The following is a 16,787-nucleotide window of genomic DNA, read 5'->3' as shown; positions in this document are numbered from 1 at the left end:
GCTCATGGGAGACCACATGATGTTTGCTAAGTGCATAAATGGACTCGGTGGACAGTGAGAAGCTTGCATAGCTGGCTTTGCAACGTTGTCAGTCTTGCATCTTTATCTTTGCTTTCTCCTTCACTGATCTTCACTTTGTTGAGAAAGGCACAGCAGAGAACTTCTGGCCTACCAGCTGATCCTAGTCTCTCCTGCTGACTCTTATGGTTTCTGCTAAATTATACCACCATTGCTGATTCATGTTTGATATCCTGAGACTACTGAACTGGACTACTGGTATCCTGACAAAGAGATATTGAAATTTCCCCAAAGAACGACTTCTAAGCAGGTCCCCATCCTTTGTCCTATTTAACATCTTTTCTCCCCTACCTTTGGAAGGCAGGCAAGAGGGGTGGGGGTCAAACATTTGAGACCCTTATTAAAAGGAAGTTTTTGAAAAATCTAAGCCTACAATCTCTATATTAGTTATTTGTTAATATCAAAAAGAAAACAATGATAATAAATAGAGGAGAAACCTAAAAGTACCATCTTTAACCAAGTGACCAACTCCTGCTGGCCTGTCTTTATACCTGTAGTTTAAGACATTGCTCAACTTTCATCAGAGAAACTTCTGTTTAGCTTCCTGACATCTCATTTATTAACTGTCAGAATTAATGCCTGTGCTATTGGTCTTACATTGAAGGGCAGTGCTGGAGAGCTCACCCTGGTAGCATGGCTGTAGGAGAGCTGGTGGCTGACCAACTCAGCTACCACCCAGGCCCTGATCCAGGGTTGTGGGTTGGCCCACCCTAGCATCCACCCCATATATGATCTGCTGGAGTGTGTGACGGGGCTGGTCCTGCAGAACCAAAGCTGCAAGATCTCCATGATACAGGGCAACAGCAGGATATCTGAGAGGAGTTGTAGTAAGAATCCAGGGTTGATAGTATAGCAAAAGTCAGATGTGGGGAGCAGAACTCAAGATGGCGCCTGGCTGGGTGCCAGACCCCCCTGGCGTGTTGGCTAACCATTTCAGGAAGCCTGGGTGGCACATAGGCTAGGCTTTAGTGCGCATGCATTTTGCTTGTTCATTGTTATGTAAGATCAGGCCATGTGATGTATGCGCTCAGCACCAATCAAGAATGACTGCATGGCAGGTTCTGATTGGAGAGGACACAGAGATTTAAGGGCTGGGAGCTAGAGCTTGTGGGCCTTTTGCAATACTACAAGGTTCCTGAATAAACCGTGTTAGGAAGGAGATCCCGTGTCCGTTGTCTTCTGTCTGCTGGTCAGTTTAGGAGACAACAAGTGGTGGCCCGCATAGGGAACTTCAGAACCCATCACAGTCAGGGCAGCTAGCTGGTAAAATTCCCAGGTAAGTGGGACAAGTTCAAGTTCTCGGTTCAGAGACTATAAAGTTCCCGGTTTTGGGACAAGTTAAGCAGGAAATGTTCTTGGAAGAGACAATAAAGTTCCTGAGGATCAGGACAAGTTGCACTAAGCACCATGGGGAATTTCACCTCCTCAATCTCACTCAGTCAGGCACTCCGAGGATTGTTAAAAGCGAAGGGTAGTGAGGCTTTAGAGCAGCTATACCAAAAATCAGAGGCGGGGTATGATTTGGAGAGTGAGGAAAGTTCGGAGGATGAATTAGAAAGCCTGGCCGAGAGCTTGAGTAAATCAAAACTAAAAGTCCAGCTTAGTGCTCCAGAACTGTCTCAGCCGCCTCCATATGCCCCATTGTCATCGGGATGGAATTTCAATCTGGAGGCATGGAGAGAGTTGAGGGCCAAAAGTGATTCAGGAGTACTCTGTTTTCCAGTATTTCAAGATGCCCAAAGGAATCGTTACCATGAGCCCCTAGATTGGAAGATTATTCAAAGGCTGGCCGAAGGGGTGCGGGCATATGGAACCAGTGCAGCCTATGTTGTGGCTCAGCTGGAATCTCTGCATAGATATGCCATGACCCCCAGTGATTGGCAGAATCTTGCACGGGCCTGCTTAACACCTGGCCAATATTTAGATTGGAAAGCCTATTTCATAGAATACTCAGCTGAATATGTGGCTCAAAATCAGGCAGCCAGACAGCAACAATGGGACCAGAACATGCTTTTAGGGCAGGGTAGATGGGCCGACCATCAAACTATGTATCCTCTATAAGTCTATGAACAGATCAATAAAATGGGAACACGGGCATGGAAGTCGCTTCTGAATAGGGGAGAGGTTTCGGGCAAGCTCACTAAGATCACTCAGGGGTTAATGGAACCTTTTGCAGACTTTGTGGCTAGAATGGTGGAAGCAGGAGGAAAGATTTTCGGAGATCCCAATACAGCTATGCCACTTTTAAAACAATTGATTTTTGAGCAGTGTACAAAAGAATGTAGGCAAGCCATAAATCCATATAAGAGCAAAGGCCTTGAAGTGTGGATGAAAATTTGTAGGGAAATAGGAGGACCTTTATCTAATACAGGACTAGCCGCTGCTGTGATGCAAATGACTTTCGGTAAAGGTGCAGCAAATAATAATGGGTGTTTTAAGTGCGGGCAACCAGAACACCTGAAGTGTCAATGCCCACAGCTGAAGGGTAATCGGGGTCAAAGAAGTCGAACCCCAGGTTTATGCCCGAAGTGCAAAAAGGGAAATCATTGGGCTAATGAGTGCAGATCAGTGAAGGACATAAATGGACAGCCTTTAAATTCTGGACAAGGAGGAGCACGTCCAAAAAACGGGATGCGGGGGGGCCCCGTCCTCAGGGCCTTGAAATATATGGGGCAGTAGCAGAGTGGCCCAGTCTGAGACCGCCAATGCAGTGGGACTACCCTGGAGGGCTACAAGGGGGAGTGCAGGACTCGACCTCTGTTCCACCACCAGACTCATATTAATGCCCCAAATGGGTCCACAGCTAATAGAGACTGATTTTACCTGTTAATACAGTGGGGCTGGTGTTAGGGAGAAGCTCAGTTACTATGCAAGGACTTATAGTTCATCCTGGGGTCATTGACCCTGATTATACTGGGATAGTTAAAGTTATGGTGTCCTCTCCCTGAGGTATATCTGCAATTTCCCCAGGAGATCGATTAGCTCAGCTTTTGTGCCTTCCCAGTTGTCATGGTCAGTTTCCTGCAAAAGATGCTCAGCGAGGAGATAAGGGTTTTGGGTCTACAGGGACCTCAGTTGTATTTTGTTCCTTGGACCTTGATACTAGTTCGTTATTGTCTTTAGCAGTAGAAGGAAAAAATATTTCTGGGTTATTGGATACGGGTGCTGATTGCAGCATTATCAGCATGAAAGACTGGCCAAAAGGATGGCCCAGACAAAAAATCAGTGCAATTACTTAGGGGCTTAGGATATGCCCAGGAACCGGAAATGAGCTCTCGTCTTCTAAAGTGGAGGGATAGTGAAGGTCATGAAGGGACCTTTCAGTCTTAAGTTCTGGAGATTCCTATCTCCCTTTGGGGTAGAGACCTTATGAAGGAAATGGGCTATGTTCTCACAAACGAAAAAGGTTACATTCCACAAACACATAAGATGATGTCAGATATGGGGTATATCCCTGGAAAAGGACTTGGGAAAAACTGCAGGGCAGGATTCTACCTGTGTCCACTATTCCAAAGCAGGAGTGGGTTTTTTATAGGGGCCACTGTGGAAGCAATTCCCATATCATGGAAATCTGAGGAACCAGTGTGGGTTCCCCAGTGGCCTCTTCCCTCAGAAAAATTGCAAGCAGTGCATTCTTTAGTCCAAGAGCAATTAGAATTGAGACATTTAAAACTGTCTACATCCCCCTGGAATACTCCAATTTTTGTTATTAAGAAAAAATCAGGAAAATGGAGATTGCTTCATGATTTAAGAGAAATTAATAAACAAATGGTGATCATGGGTCCAGTTCAGAGATGCCTTCTGTTACCTTCTACTTTACCCAAGAATTGGCCTGTAATTGTGTTAGATATTAAATATTGTTTCTTTTCTATTCCCCTGCATGAGAAGGATACTGTGAGATTTGCATTTACTGTTCCTTCCTTGAATCATGTTGAGCCAGATCAGAGATATGAGTGGGTTGTTTTACCACAGGGCATGGCCAATAGTCCTACTATGGGTCAGTTGTATGTTGATGCAGCATTAAAAGAGGTTAGAAAGACACTTTTAAAAGTGAAAATATGTCATTTTATGGATGATATTCTTATTGCCACCCAAACTGATCAACTGTTGGAGAATGCCTATCATGCCATTGTATTTGCCCTTAGAGAAAAACATTTGATAATTGCCCCTGAAAAAGTGCAAAAGGATGTAGTTGTTAATTACTTGGGGACTAAAATATTTCCTGAAAGTATTACTCCTCAGAAGTTACAAATTCGTACAGATACCCTATGCACCTTGAATGATTTTCAAAAGTTATTAGGAGATATTCAATGGTTGAGACCTTACTTACATTTATCTCATAAACAGTTACAGCCATTGAATGATGTTCTTCCTGAAAATCCTAATTTGAATTCCTCCCGACAGTTGATGGATGAAGCTAGAAAAGCTTTGATGCTAGTGGAGGAAGGTATTCAAAAGGCAGCTTTGGGGTGCAGAGATGAAACACAAGGGGTGTCGCTATGCATATTATCTACTGAGGGACAACCAACAGGGGTGCTTTGGCAGGGAGCTCCCTTATTATGGATACAGCCTAAAATAATCTCCTGCTAAGACACTTTCCCATTATCCCACGGCAATAGCTCAACTTGCCCTGCAAGGACTTCAACAAAGTATTCAGTATTTTGGATGTCAACTAGAGAAAATAATAATACCCTATACAGCAGAACAATTTAAAATATTAATAGCCACCATAGATGATTGGGCTATCTTAAGATGGTTTTTGGCGGTATCATTGATAATCATTTACCTAAAGATCCTATTTTACAATTGGTTACTATACATCCTGTAATTTTTCCTAAAATAACCAGACAGCATCCATTGGATGATTGTCCTCTTATTTTTACTGGTGGTTCTAAATCAGGGTGTGGAGCATATTTGGTGTATGGATCAGGTTCTATAGTGATTAAATTATCCCCTGCTTCTCCACAAGTTATAGAACTTAAAATTGTAATTAAAGTTTTTGAACAGTTTAATGGACCTTTTAATTTGTTGTCAGATAGTCAATATGTGGTAAATATTTTAAAATGTTTGGAAGTTGTAGGAAAAATAAAGCTTAAATCTACCATTGGATTGTTATTAGTAGAATTGCAAAAATTAATATGGAATTGTACCTCTTCCTTTTTTGTGCAGCATATTCGAGCCCATACAGGGTTGCCAGGTCCCTTGGAGGAGGGCAATGATATTGTAGATAAAGCTTCCAAAGCATTGGAAGGTTTTGTGATGGGTGCTGCTCTTGAAATGCTCTTGAAATGCTCTTGAAATGGCGAGAGAGTTCCATAAACGGTTTCATGTTAATTCCAGGACCTTAGCATCATGCTTTAAATTATCTTGTGCAGATGCAAGAGAAATTGTGAAAACTTGTCAAGCTTGTGTACCCTTTTTTGCCACAAGTGTCCTTGGGAGTAAATCCTCGAGGCCTTCATCCATTACATCTGTGGCAGATGAATGTCACCTATTTTTCTGATTTTGGATGACTGAAATATATTCATGTTTCCATTGATACTGCATCAGGTATTATTTATGCCTCTGTCCATACTGGAGAAAAGGCATGCCATGTCATAGCTCACTGCTTTGAAGCTTGGGCTGCATGGGGCCAGCCACGATGGTTAAAAACAGATAATGGTCCCACATATACTTCCAATTCTTTTTCCAGTTTTTGTCAAATGATGGGGATCCATATAACACATGGATTACCCTACAATTCTCAAGGACAAGGCATCATAGAACAAGCCCATCGTACTTTAAAAGAATGTCTAGATAAACAAAAAAAGGAGGATAGCCCATAGGTGCTCCTCCCCGTCCACCCCCCCCCAAGAGAGACTGGCCATTGCTTTATTTACTCTTAATTTTTTGAATTTGGATAAGCAAGGGCACACAGCAGCTGATCGCATGTTGCGTCAGATGCACCTTATAAAGGTCATGTAATGTGGAAGGACATTATAACTGGAAAATGGTATGGACCAGACCCAGTATTGATATGGGCGAGAGGCTCTGTTTGTGTATTTCTTCAGGATCATCAACAACTGATTTGGGTCCCTGAGCGTCTGACCAGAAGAGTGCAAAAACCTTCAGATAAAGAAGATGGTGGGAGTGGTGTGCCTGCTGATGCTCTTCATGATGATGCCCCTGACTGAAGGACAGGATCTTCATCGAGGAATTTTATCAGTATTCCCTAAACCTTTGCCTATTATGCATTCTGCTATCTTACAGGAAATTGGTCCGGGGCGATGGATGATCTTCTTTGAAAACTATGGCAGTCTATTGTTACCATCAATTCTGCTCGAGTGGATGTGTCCTTTGCATCTGGCATGGCTGATTGGATTCTACAGGCAGTTTTTCATCTGAGGGAATGGGCAGGCTTGGGGGCCTTGGCTCTGTGTCTTCTACTTATCAGTTGCCTAGCATTCTGGTGTCTGTGTCACATGAGAGTTAGACATGCCTGTGATCAAGCCCTGATGGTACAGGCATTTGCAGCAGTGGAGCTGGGACAGTCGCTGCAACTATGGCTAAATATGATTGGAAAAAATTGATATGGATATATGGTTTGATGAGAAGGACCATTGCCCAGCAGTTTTGCAGAGGGCTCTGTGTACCAGTAACCACAGGGTGTCAGGTGGCACTGCAAGGGATGTCCTTGAATTATATCAAGGTAGATTCCCTGAGGGATATGCCTGATTGCATGGAGGTTGACGCCAAAATCCTTCCCCCATGAAAAGGCGTCCGGATGGGTATGATTAGTAAACCTACTGCATAACAATAGAGGTCCGAAAATCATTACAATGTCCTACACTTGTCATCCTGATGGGGATCAGGCCTCTAACCGCCCCCCTCCCCCCCTCCCCCGTGAGAAAATGGTAATGAGTACCCTATCCTCTTTTTGTCTGAGGTTGGTGAGACTTCTCATCAAATCAATATAAAAAGAGGGAGATGTGGAGAGCGGGACTCAAGATGGCGCCTGGCTGGGTGCCAGATGCCCCTGGCGTGTTGGCTCACCATTTCAGGAAGCCTGGGTGGCACGTAGGCTAGGCTTTACTGCACATGCATTTTGCTTATTCATTGTTATGTAAGATCGGGCCATGTGACGTATGTGCTCAGTACCAATTGAGAATGACTGCGTGGCAGGTTCTGATTGGAGAGGACACAGAGATTTAAGGGCTGGGAGCTAGAGCTCGTGGGCCTTTCGCGATACTACAAGGTTCCTGAATAAACCATGTTGGGAAGGAGATCTCGTGTCCGTTGTCTTCTGTCTGCTGGTCGGTTCGGAAGACAACAGCCTGGAACCAGACCAATGACTCATTGCAATGTATAATTCTAAGTAATGATACAAGGACAAAAGAGTATTCTGTGGAACGCACTGTGACACACTACAGCTTCCACAACAAGATGTGTCTTTGTTGGTTTTGCTCTGTTTGGGGTGGGGGAGATTGTGAGGGGGCAGGACAGCTGCAAAGGGATAGGGAGGTAAGTGGAATTGGGGCACATGATATAAAATCACAAAGAGTCAACAAAAAGTTAAAAAAAAAAAAACACGTAATAATAAAGGAGCTCATATACTGCATTAGTCCAGAAGGAAAGGCCAGGAGGAAAGGCCTGGTCCATTTTCTTTGTAAGACTTTCATCCTGTACATAATTGAGGCCTATAGGAGGTATGTAACACAGAACTTTGACAATGCTGTGGACTTTGTATTTTTAAGTGGGTGAAAATTAGGTTTTACTCTAGTTGGTAGTTTGAATATCCTTGGCCCAGGGAGTGGCACTATTTGGAGGTGTGTCACTGTATGAGTGGGCTTTAAGACCCTCAGCCTAGCTGCCTGGAAGCCAGTCTTCTCCTGTCTGTATTCAGATGAAGATGTAGAACTCTCATTTCCCCCCTGCACCATGCCTACCTGGATGCTGCCATGTTCCTGCCTTAATGATAATGGACTGAACCTCTGAAACTATACGCCAGCCCCAATTAAATGTTGTCCTTAAAAGAGTTGCCTTGGTCATGGTATCTGTTGACAGCAGTAAAACCCTAACTAAGACACTCTAGTAATAATAAACAAAGAGAAACATACCTCATGCAGACAGAGAAAAGCTGGCGTTTTGGCTAAATCGACGAGCCGCTCCTCCCGAATGTTAATTGTGGGCACTATGACAGAAGGGAGGTCTTTCTGGTCCTCTTCTGTTTCTGTTGAGGTGGATGTTATGTCCTCCTTCTCTTGTTCCTCTTCCTTCTCATCTTCTTCCTCCTCCTCATCTTCAGTTTCATCTTCTGTGTCTTTGCTATTGTCGTCCATGTTTTACAGTTCTAAAATAAAATAATTCCATATTCAATTACTCAAGTATATCTTCACTTACCAAGTAATAAAAAAATATGACAAAATGTGGAAAATTCAACTAAAATAGGTCAGTCTCTTTCTGTCTGCCTGTCTGTCCAGAACAAAACCAGGCCTCAAGCATTCTATGCAGGTTCTCTACTATTTACATACTCCCTCAGCCCAAATGTTCTCTACAATACATTTGAATTCATAAGTCTAATGAAAGAGTAGGCTATTGGTGCCTTGAGAAATAAAATATACAACTAGATTGTAAGTTCTCAGGGGACAGAACTAAGTTTCTGAGTACAGTGGGTACCAAAGTATTATTTATTGGATAAATTTATTAGACAGATAAATAACCTTTTCAATTAAAATGCAACATAAAATTAGGGGTTGAGGAAATGGCTAAAGCCCTCACTGCAAGCAAGAGAATAAATAAGTTCTGCCCCTCAGAAAGCAAAGCAGTGCAGGGTGGATGGGGCTGCATGTTTGTGATTCTAGCCCAATGAGGCTGAGACAGTACATCCCATCCCCAAGCAAGCTAGCTATGAAAGATAAGCCAATCAGAGAACTCTGGATTTGATTAAGAGACCCTGCCCCAAAGGATGAGGTGAAAATCAATCAAGGAGGATTCTGGACATCAACCTAAGCCTCTCCATGTAAAATGCACACTCTCCCCAAAACATGTGGGCCCACATACAAACCATGTACACATATATGTCCTAAAATTATTAGCGGTGACTTTGGAAAATGTAAAACAACAGCCAGGGTGAGATCTGGGCATGGGAAAGGTGAGGGGAGACAGAACCAGGCTCTTGAGAAGCCAGGTAGAGAACAGGCAGCAGACTTCTCAGTAGGGTTGGGACAGGACCAGTCTCAAGCTGCAGACCCTCTCCCCATTTAATTCTGAGAAATGAAAGGATTGCAATAAGAACATGGGTCACACATGACCACACAGAAACATGGGCAGGACCTATGTACTAGGGCAGTCATACCTTACTGTTATTTCTATAGCATGTCCAAACTCCTGTAGCCATACTTAAGGTACTGTATTATAATTTATTATTTTTATAGTGCTTCCCAAATTCTATTTGTCAAGGTTTCTTCAACACACAGCAAGTAACACACATACTAGAACGTGTGCCAAGAATATTTGCCAATGGAGGAAACAATTTCAGCTGTTTCTCATTTAATAATTTGCTTGGATTTTCAGATGTGAAATGCTAATATGGAACCAATGAAGCAACAATAATTTATTCAACATATTAGAACATTAATTTGTCTAAGTAAAAGTTCCAGAGGAGCAACATGGCAACTCCTTCTGATTTCTGTCACCAGCTTGGAGAAGCTTCTCTGCCAGATCATACGCAGCAGGCTTCCTGTGTAGCTAACTAATCCAGAACAAAAAGGATTTGTGTAGGGGCCTTTTGCTTAAAAAGCAAGAAAAAATAGATGAAAATACCAAAATATAAAACAACAACCAGGGTGGGATCTGGGCATGGGAAAGGTGAGGGGAGACAGAACCAGGCTCTTGAGAAGCCAGGTAGAGAACAGGCAGCAAACTTCTCAGTAGGGTTGGGACAGGACCAGTCTCAAGCAGCAGACCTTCTCCCCCATTTAATTCCAAGAAATGAAAGGATTGCAATAAGAACAAGAAATTTATTGTTTATTGATCATGAAATATAATAAATTTAATTGTGTTACATGAAAAATATATCCAAGCATCATAAATTATAAGAAAATATTTTATAATAATTTTATATAATAAAATAAATAATAGTGCAGTGACATCTTGCCTGGTCATAAGATTTTTCTGACTTATTTTTTTCCACAAAAATCACTAATTAGGCTATCAAAATTTATACTTTTGCAATTTCATTTTTAATTGACATAATTGAAAATGATGTCAGCTGCTCTTGGAAAATAAAATTGCAAATAAGTTTTGGCAATGTTTAATTTTGAGAAGAGGATTGACAATATCAGGGTAAATTTCTTAAAAAAAAAATCATTCAAAATATAACATCTAAAGCCAATGAGCCTCTTTTGTAGAACACTTTTCATTAAGCATAATGATTACTCCTTCTTTACAACATTTTTTAAGCTATCCCAGGGGGACCTCCATTCTCTCACTACCTCTCCTCTACGTCTGTCAGACTCTTGAACCATACTGGTAAGCTTCCCTCCCCTACCCATCTTCCCTGCTCTCTGAGCCCTCTAGGCCAAGCCAGGCTGCCTTGAGCAGCCTACTATCCCAGGGAGACCTCCATTATCCTGACACCTCTCTGCCCAGCTTCATCAGACCTGAAGCTCCTGAATCATACAGCCCAAAGATACGCATCAGAGGCCTGTCACACCAAGACCATTGAGGTTCACTCTCTCTTCCCAATTCCTACTACAACAGGAACATCCGGGGACCAAAACCATTCAGATGACTAAAGGTGCTTGAAAGGACACAATTAACAAAAGCCAGGGCAATATGACATATCCAAAGCACAGCTACCCTACTATAGCAAGCCCTGGATAGCCTAACACAGCTGAAGCACAAGACAATAACCTTAAATCTAATCTTATAAAGATGATAGAAACCTTTAAAGAGGAAATGAATAAATTCCTTAAAGACATACAGAAAAATATAATTAAACAAGTAAAGGAAGTACAACTGTGCAAGCCCTGAAAGTACAAATAGAAGCAATAAAGAAAACACAAACTGAGGGAATCCTGGAGATGAAAACCTAGGGAAGAGAGCATCACCAACAAAATACAGGAGATGGAAGAGAGAATGTCAGGCACAGAAGATACAATAGAAGAAATTGATACATCAGTCAAAGAAAATGTTAATGTTAAAAAAAATCCTGACACAAAACATCCCAGAAATCTTGGATATGATGAAATAACCTAAGCTAAGAATAATAGGAATAGAAGGAGGTGAAGAGTCCCAGCTCCAAGGACCAGAAAATATTCTCAACAAAATCATAGAAGAAAACTTCCCCAGCCTAAAGAGAGATATGCCTATAAACATACAAAAAGCTTATAAACACCAATTATACTGGACCAGAAAAGAAAATCTTCCCAGAACACAAAATCTACAGAACCAAGAAAGAATAATAAAAGCAGCAAGGGGGACAGGCCAGGTAACATACAAAGGCAGATCTATCAGAATCACACCTGACTTCTCAACGGAGACTGTAAAAGCTAGAAAGGGCTTGGACAGATGTCTTGTAACCTCTAAAAATCTACAAGTGCCAACCTAGACAAAACTCAATCACCATAGATGGAGGAAACAAGATATTTCAAGAGAAATTCAAATTCAAACAGTATCTGTCCACATTGTTAAAGCTTAAATCGCACATCAGACAACACACATTAACAGTGGGAGACTTCCAACACCCTACTTTCACCAATTGACAGGCAACCCAGACAAACACTAAACAGAGAAATAATGAAACTAACAGACATTATGAATCAAATGGACCTAACAGACAGTTACAGAATATTTCACACAAATACAAAAGAACATGTCTTCTTCTTAGCACCTCATGGATCTTTATCTAAAATTGACCATATAGTCAGTCACAAAGCAAGCCTCAACAGATACAAGAAAATTGAAGTAACACCTTGCACCTTATCAGACCACCATGGATTAAAGCTGGACTTCAACAACAGAAACACTGAAAAGCCTACACACTCATGGAAATTGAACAACTCTCTACTCAATGACCTCTGGGTTAGGGAGGAAAGAAAGAAAGAAAGAAAGAAAGAAAGAAAGAAAGAAAGAAAGAAAGAAAGAAATTAAAGACGTTCTAGAATTCAATGAAAATGAAGGCACAATATACTCAAAGTTATAGGACACAATGAAAGCAGTGCTAAGAGGAAAATGCAGCCATAAAGAAATTAGAAAGTTCTTATCTTAGCAATTCAAAAGTATACTTGAGAGCTCTAAGAAAAAAAGAAGAAGAAGCAAGCATACAAAGATTCAATGAAACCAACAGCTGGTTCTTTGAGAAAATCAACAAGATAGACAAACTCTTAGCCAAATTAACCAAGAGACAGACAGTATCCAGATAAACAAAATCAGTAATGAAAATAGAGACATAACCACAGACACTGAGTGAATATAAACAATCGTTAGGTCTTACTTCAAAGGCTTGTACTCCACAAAATTGGAAAATCGTAGCAAAATTGACAATTTTCTAGACAGATACCACATACCAAGGTTAAATCAAGATCAGGTAAACTATAAACATCCCTATAAGCCCTAAAGAAATAGAAGCAGTCATTAAAAAGTGTGAGATTGTCTCAGTAGGCTTTTCTGTTGTGAGGAGACATGGACACCATGATCATGGCAAATCTTATACACATTCACGGGTTCAGTCCATTATCGTCATGTCAGAAAGCATGACAGCATGCAGGTAGACATGATGCTGGAGAGGTAGCTAAGAGTTCCATGTCCAGATCAGCAAACAGCAGGAAGAGAGAGAAGACACTATCCCTAGCTTGAACATGTGAAACCTTAACACCCACCCCCGTGACACACTTCCTCAACAATAAGGCCACACCCACACCAACAAGGTCACACCTCCTAATAGCACCACCTAGGCCTATAGGTGTCATTTTCATTCAAACCACCAGAATGATGTTATAGATAGACCAAGAGTATTCTAAGTAAAATAAACTTGACAGAGAGATGGGTGTCCTGTCCTAAGCTGCCCCACACTTGGGGATCAAAATGTCCCGGACTGCTCTGCTGCTCCGGTCCGCGGATCAGGGTCTAGCAAGAGAGAGAGTGGGGGGAAGAAGGGGAAGAAACGTGAAGAATGGAGACAAAACAGGGTGTATGGTCAAGTCTTGTTTACTGTCTCCCATTGACTCCCTTGCAAGAAAATCCTGGGTATTTATAAGCACAAGCAGGGACACACAACTGAAGACTCTTTACAACGTGCACCATGAAGCTGGGGTCACTAAACAGCAAAACAAGCTATGTGGGATAAACAAGATGTTTATCAGAGTGTGCTCAGCTGTTGTAGGCTGTTGAAAAACAAGTCTCTTATCAGGATATATGGCTCGAGATGGCTGCAAAGATGATAGCTGCCTTCTGCTAGAAGTCGGCTCCCAACAGATGGGGCTACTGTTCTCTAACATACTCATAGAAACACAGTCAGAAGGGTTGGTCTGAGGAATTATGGGGAATTTGGAGTGATGACTAAAATTATAAAGTTGAAGTTATTTTAGGAAAATAAGCTCTGGAAATCTATATAACACAGTGCCCATAACTGTATTAGTCTAGTAGTTAACTATGAGTTTACTAGTTTACTAGGTCAGCCAGTTAAATCTTGGTGTTTATTTTTCAGGCAGTGGCTCTCTGTGTATCCCTACCTGGCTTGAAATTCACAGGGACCTGCCTCTGGCTCCCAAGTGCTAGAATTATAAGTTTTCTTAAAACTCAGTAACGAGATAGTAAACGAGGAAGGAAGTTTCTTTGGAAGTAACAGATATTTCAGTGACTGTGATGGTGATGAAGTCTCATGGGCATATGAAAGTTAAAGGCTTTCTTCTGTATGTTAGCTTGGTCGTGGTGCTCTGTCATGATGATAGATAGAAAAGTAACTACAGCCGAGCAGTGGTGGCGCACGCCTTTAATCCCAGCACTTGGGAGGCAGAGACAGGCGGATTTTTGAGTTCGAGGCCAGCCTGGTCTACAGAGTGAGTTCCAGGACAGCCAGGACTACACAGAGAAACAACCCTGTCTCAAAAAACCAAAAAAAAAAAAAAAAAAAAAAAAAAAAAAAAAAAAAAAAAAAAAAAAAAAAAAAAAAAAAGTAACTACAGCAGACACTCTTCTTACAGAAGCAGGTGAAACTGTAACAGCCATAAACTGCCTGAATCTGGATTCTCATCGAGATACTGAAGAGCTGTCACATTCATAGCTACCTTATCCTGGAGGTGTGGCTTGGAACGAACAAGAATTTGGTAACTTGGAGGTATCACGGTGTCATGGGCAAAAACCAGACACCATGGTGGCCAAAACAAGGAAGACAACAACATGATTTCAGGTGGTTCATAATGGGCAGTGAGACAAAATAGTCACAGGCATTTTAAAATGCTGGAACAGGAAAAGACTCCACAAAGACCTGAATTGCAGCAGCAGGCTGGCACACACTGCAGACTTCCAAGAGCACCACTGGCAGAGCAAGCTCTTCAGGACAGCTGTAAAGCTGAGCCATACTGGGCTGTAAGGGTCTGAGGATGTGGCCTTGCTGTATCTTACATGAGCACCACAAATGATATGATGTACAGACAGCAAAAGGCTGGTGAAGAAGAGATGAACTGAAATGGGAAACGTGTCAGTCCTATCTCAGAGGGACATTTCATGCTGTTTTTCTCACTTCATGACAGAGGTGGTTAAGGTCAAACCCAAAACAGGAAGCTCCACAAAGAAAAAAACCTGAAGCAATGAACCCTGAGGTCTGCCCCATTTTGTAAGAAACACCACGACTTCCTCTTCTTTCAAGCTTGACATAGGTGATCAGCACTTTGTTTTGACTCTGAACTCTTAAGGGAAATTTTCCTGACTTTCAAGGAGCATGTGCAAAAACTAAATAACACATTCCAGAGATTGGAGGAAGGCTACAAGCAACCACGATGCTCCAAGAAAAAGATATGGTAAGGAACTGTATCTTTCGATGTCACCAGTCACAGCACACACAAGCTTTGGTCATTTTAGAAACAGCATGGTGTAACATGAAAGTCACACATGTTATTTTTCCCTCCTTGGTCCACATGCTCTCTGATCATTCTGTTTTGTGTAACTGAGTTCTTGTAACTGGCAGGGAAACATGACCTGTGTTCCTTTCCCCAGAAGCCCAGTGCTGTGGGGTTACCTAGTGACTGTTTCCATAGTAACTCAGAGCCAAATACCATGGAGGAAGGAGGAACTCTTAGAAACTTCCATTTATTTATTTATTTTTGTTTCGGTTTCTAAAAAAAAAAAAAAATTAAATCCCATAAATGTCAAATGGTTGGTAAGGAAACAAAGGTAAATGGCTGTAAGAAAAGTGTCCTTAATACTAATATAACAGCTCTATGATCTTATGCATATTACTTTTGAAGAGCACATTGAATGTCTCACTGAACACTCATACTAAGAAGACTTTGGTGTGCAAGATGGGATACTGGGGAGCCCATCTTTAATAAGGCATTCAGATCCATTTAGTAGTCAACAGCAGTATCAGATACTACCAATTTGACAATCCTAAATGCAACTAACCAGTAGAATACTTGCTTTTTTCCTGCAGAGATTTTTTTATTCTTTATTCTGAGTACAATTGGCCAAGATTCATTACTTTTAGACAATGAGTGAATTAGGCTTGAAGCAGTTTTCTAACACTATAGAGAAGATTATGGGAAGGCAGAGTGAAAATCTTTCTCTCTCTTTCTCTCTCTCTCTCTCCCTCACACACAGAGAGAGAGAGAGAGAGAAGGAGGAGGAGGAGGAGGAGGAGAGAGAGAGAGAGAGAGAGAGAGAGAGAGAGAGAGAGAGAGAGAGAGAGAAACAGAAAGACAGAGGGACAGAAAGACAGAGAGACGGGCAGAAACAAGGGAAGCAGAAGAGAAGGATGGTTGTTTCTGAGAGGAAGCTTCAAGTGCACATGTAGCTGGTAAAGTTTCAAATCATTACATAGTTAAATCCTAAACTATGCACATGTGTAATCAACAATAACCCTCCTGCTTGCCCAGATTGTGGAGAACCGAAGGCTGTGTTCCAGCATAAGCCATGGGATGGGAGGATGGATGGACGTGCTAAGTCTTCTCCCTCACTGAACTACCGTCTTCCTCCCTTTCCCCACAGCTAAGATGTTCCAAGCATAGATCCAAGACAAGCGCCTTGCCCTCCCTTCAAATCCCTTCTTGGACACTTTCCTCTTTCTTAGAATTGGTGGCAGAATAGTCACAGAAACAGAAGTTGTCTCTCCTTAGGTGCCTGGTTGCCCTGTCAGCATGAAGGCTCTCTTGTCCAGTGGCCGTTCACTGTGCACCAATAACAGTATCTAAAAGCCTTTGATAAATGGGTCATTTAGATAATACTTTCTTTGTATGACTTCCTCTATTTGTAGCACATACCACATATATTTCAATCATATACCACACAAATTTTCTACATTTTGTAGAGAAGGAATTTGAAGTTCAGAGAGGGTAAAGGATGCACCCAAGATCAGCACTAACAAACAACAGGATTTATTAAAACTCTGGCCTATGCTCCTTACCCATTCATATTATATCTCATTTAAGACTTTCTCTATAGATCTGCAGAGCTGGCCTAGCACTTAAGAGCACTTACTGCTATTGCAGAAGACCCGGGTTGGGTTCCTAGCA

At 41.8% G+C, this 16,787-nt stretch overlaps 1 protein-coding gene across 4 annotated transcripts in view; it reads right to left on the bottom strand.

Annotated features, from left to right (window-relative positions):
- Window positions 1–16,787, bottom strand: part of Ccdc146 (coiled-coil domain containing 146) — a 124,074-nt gene that overhangs the window by 97,653 nt on the left and 9,634 nt on the right. For all 4 annotated transcript variants that reach the window (XM_034500229.2, XM_076932128.1, XM_076932130.1 and 1 more), the window contains exon 2: window positions 8,175–8,407. In XM_034500229.2, coding sequence (XP_034356120.1) covers window positions 8,175–8,396 — 222 coding nt within the window. In that variant the 5' untranslated portion in view covers window positions 8,397–8,407. The remainder of the gene's footprint in view (window positions 1–8,174; window positions 8,408–16,787) is intronic.

Source organism: Arvicanthis niloticus, chromosome 4, assembly GCF_011762505.2.
Source record: "Arvicanthis niloticus isolate mArvNil1 chromosome 4, mArvNil1.pat.X, whole genome shotgun sequence".
NCBI classification, from domain to species: domain Eukaryota; kingdom Metazoa; phylum Chordata; class Mammalia; order Rodentia; family Muridae; genus Arvicanthis; species Arvicanthis niloticus.
Note: the sequence above shows the minus strand (reverse complement) of the source record. Positions and strands in the feature narration are given on the sequence as shown.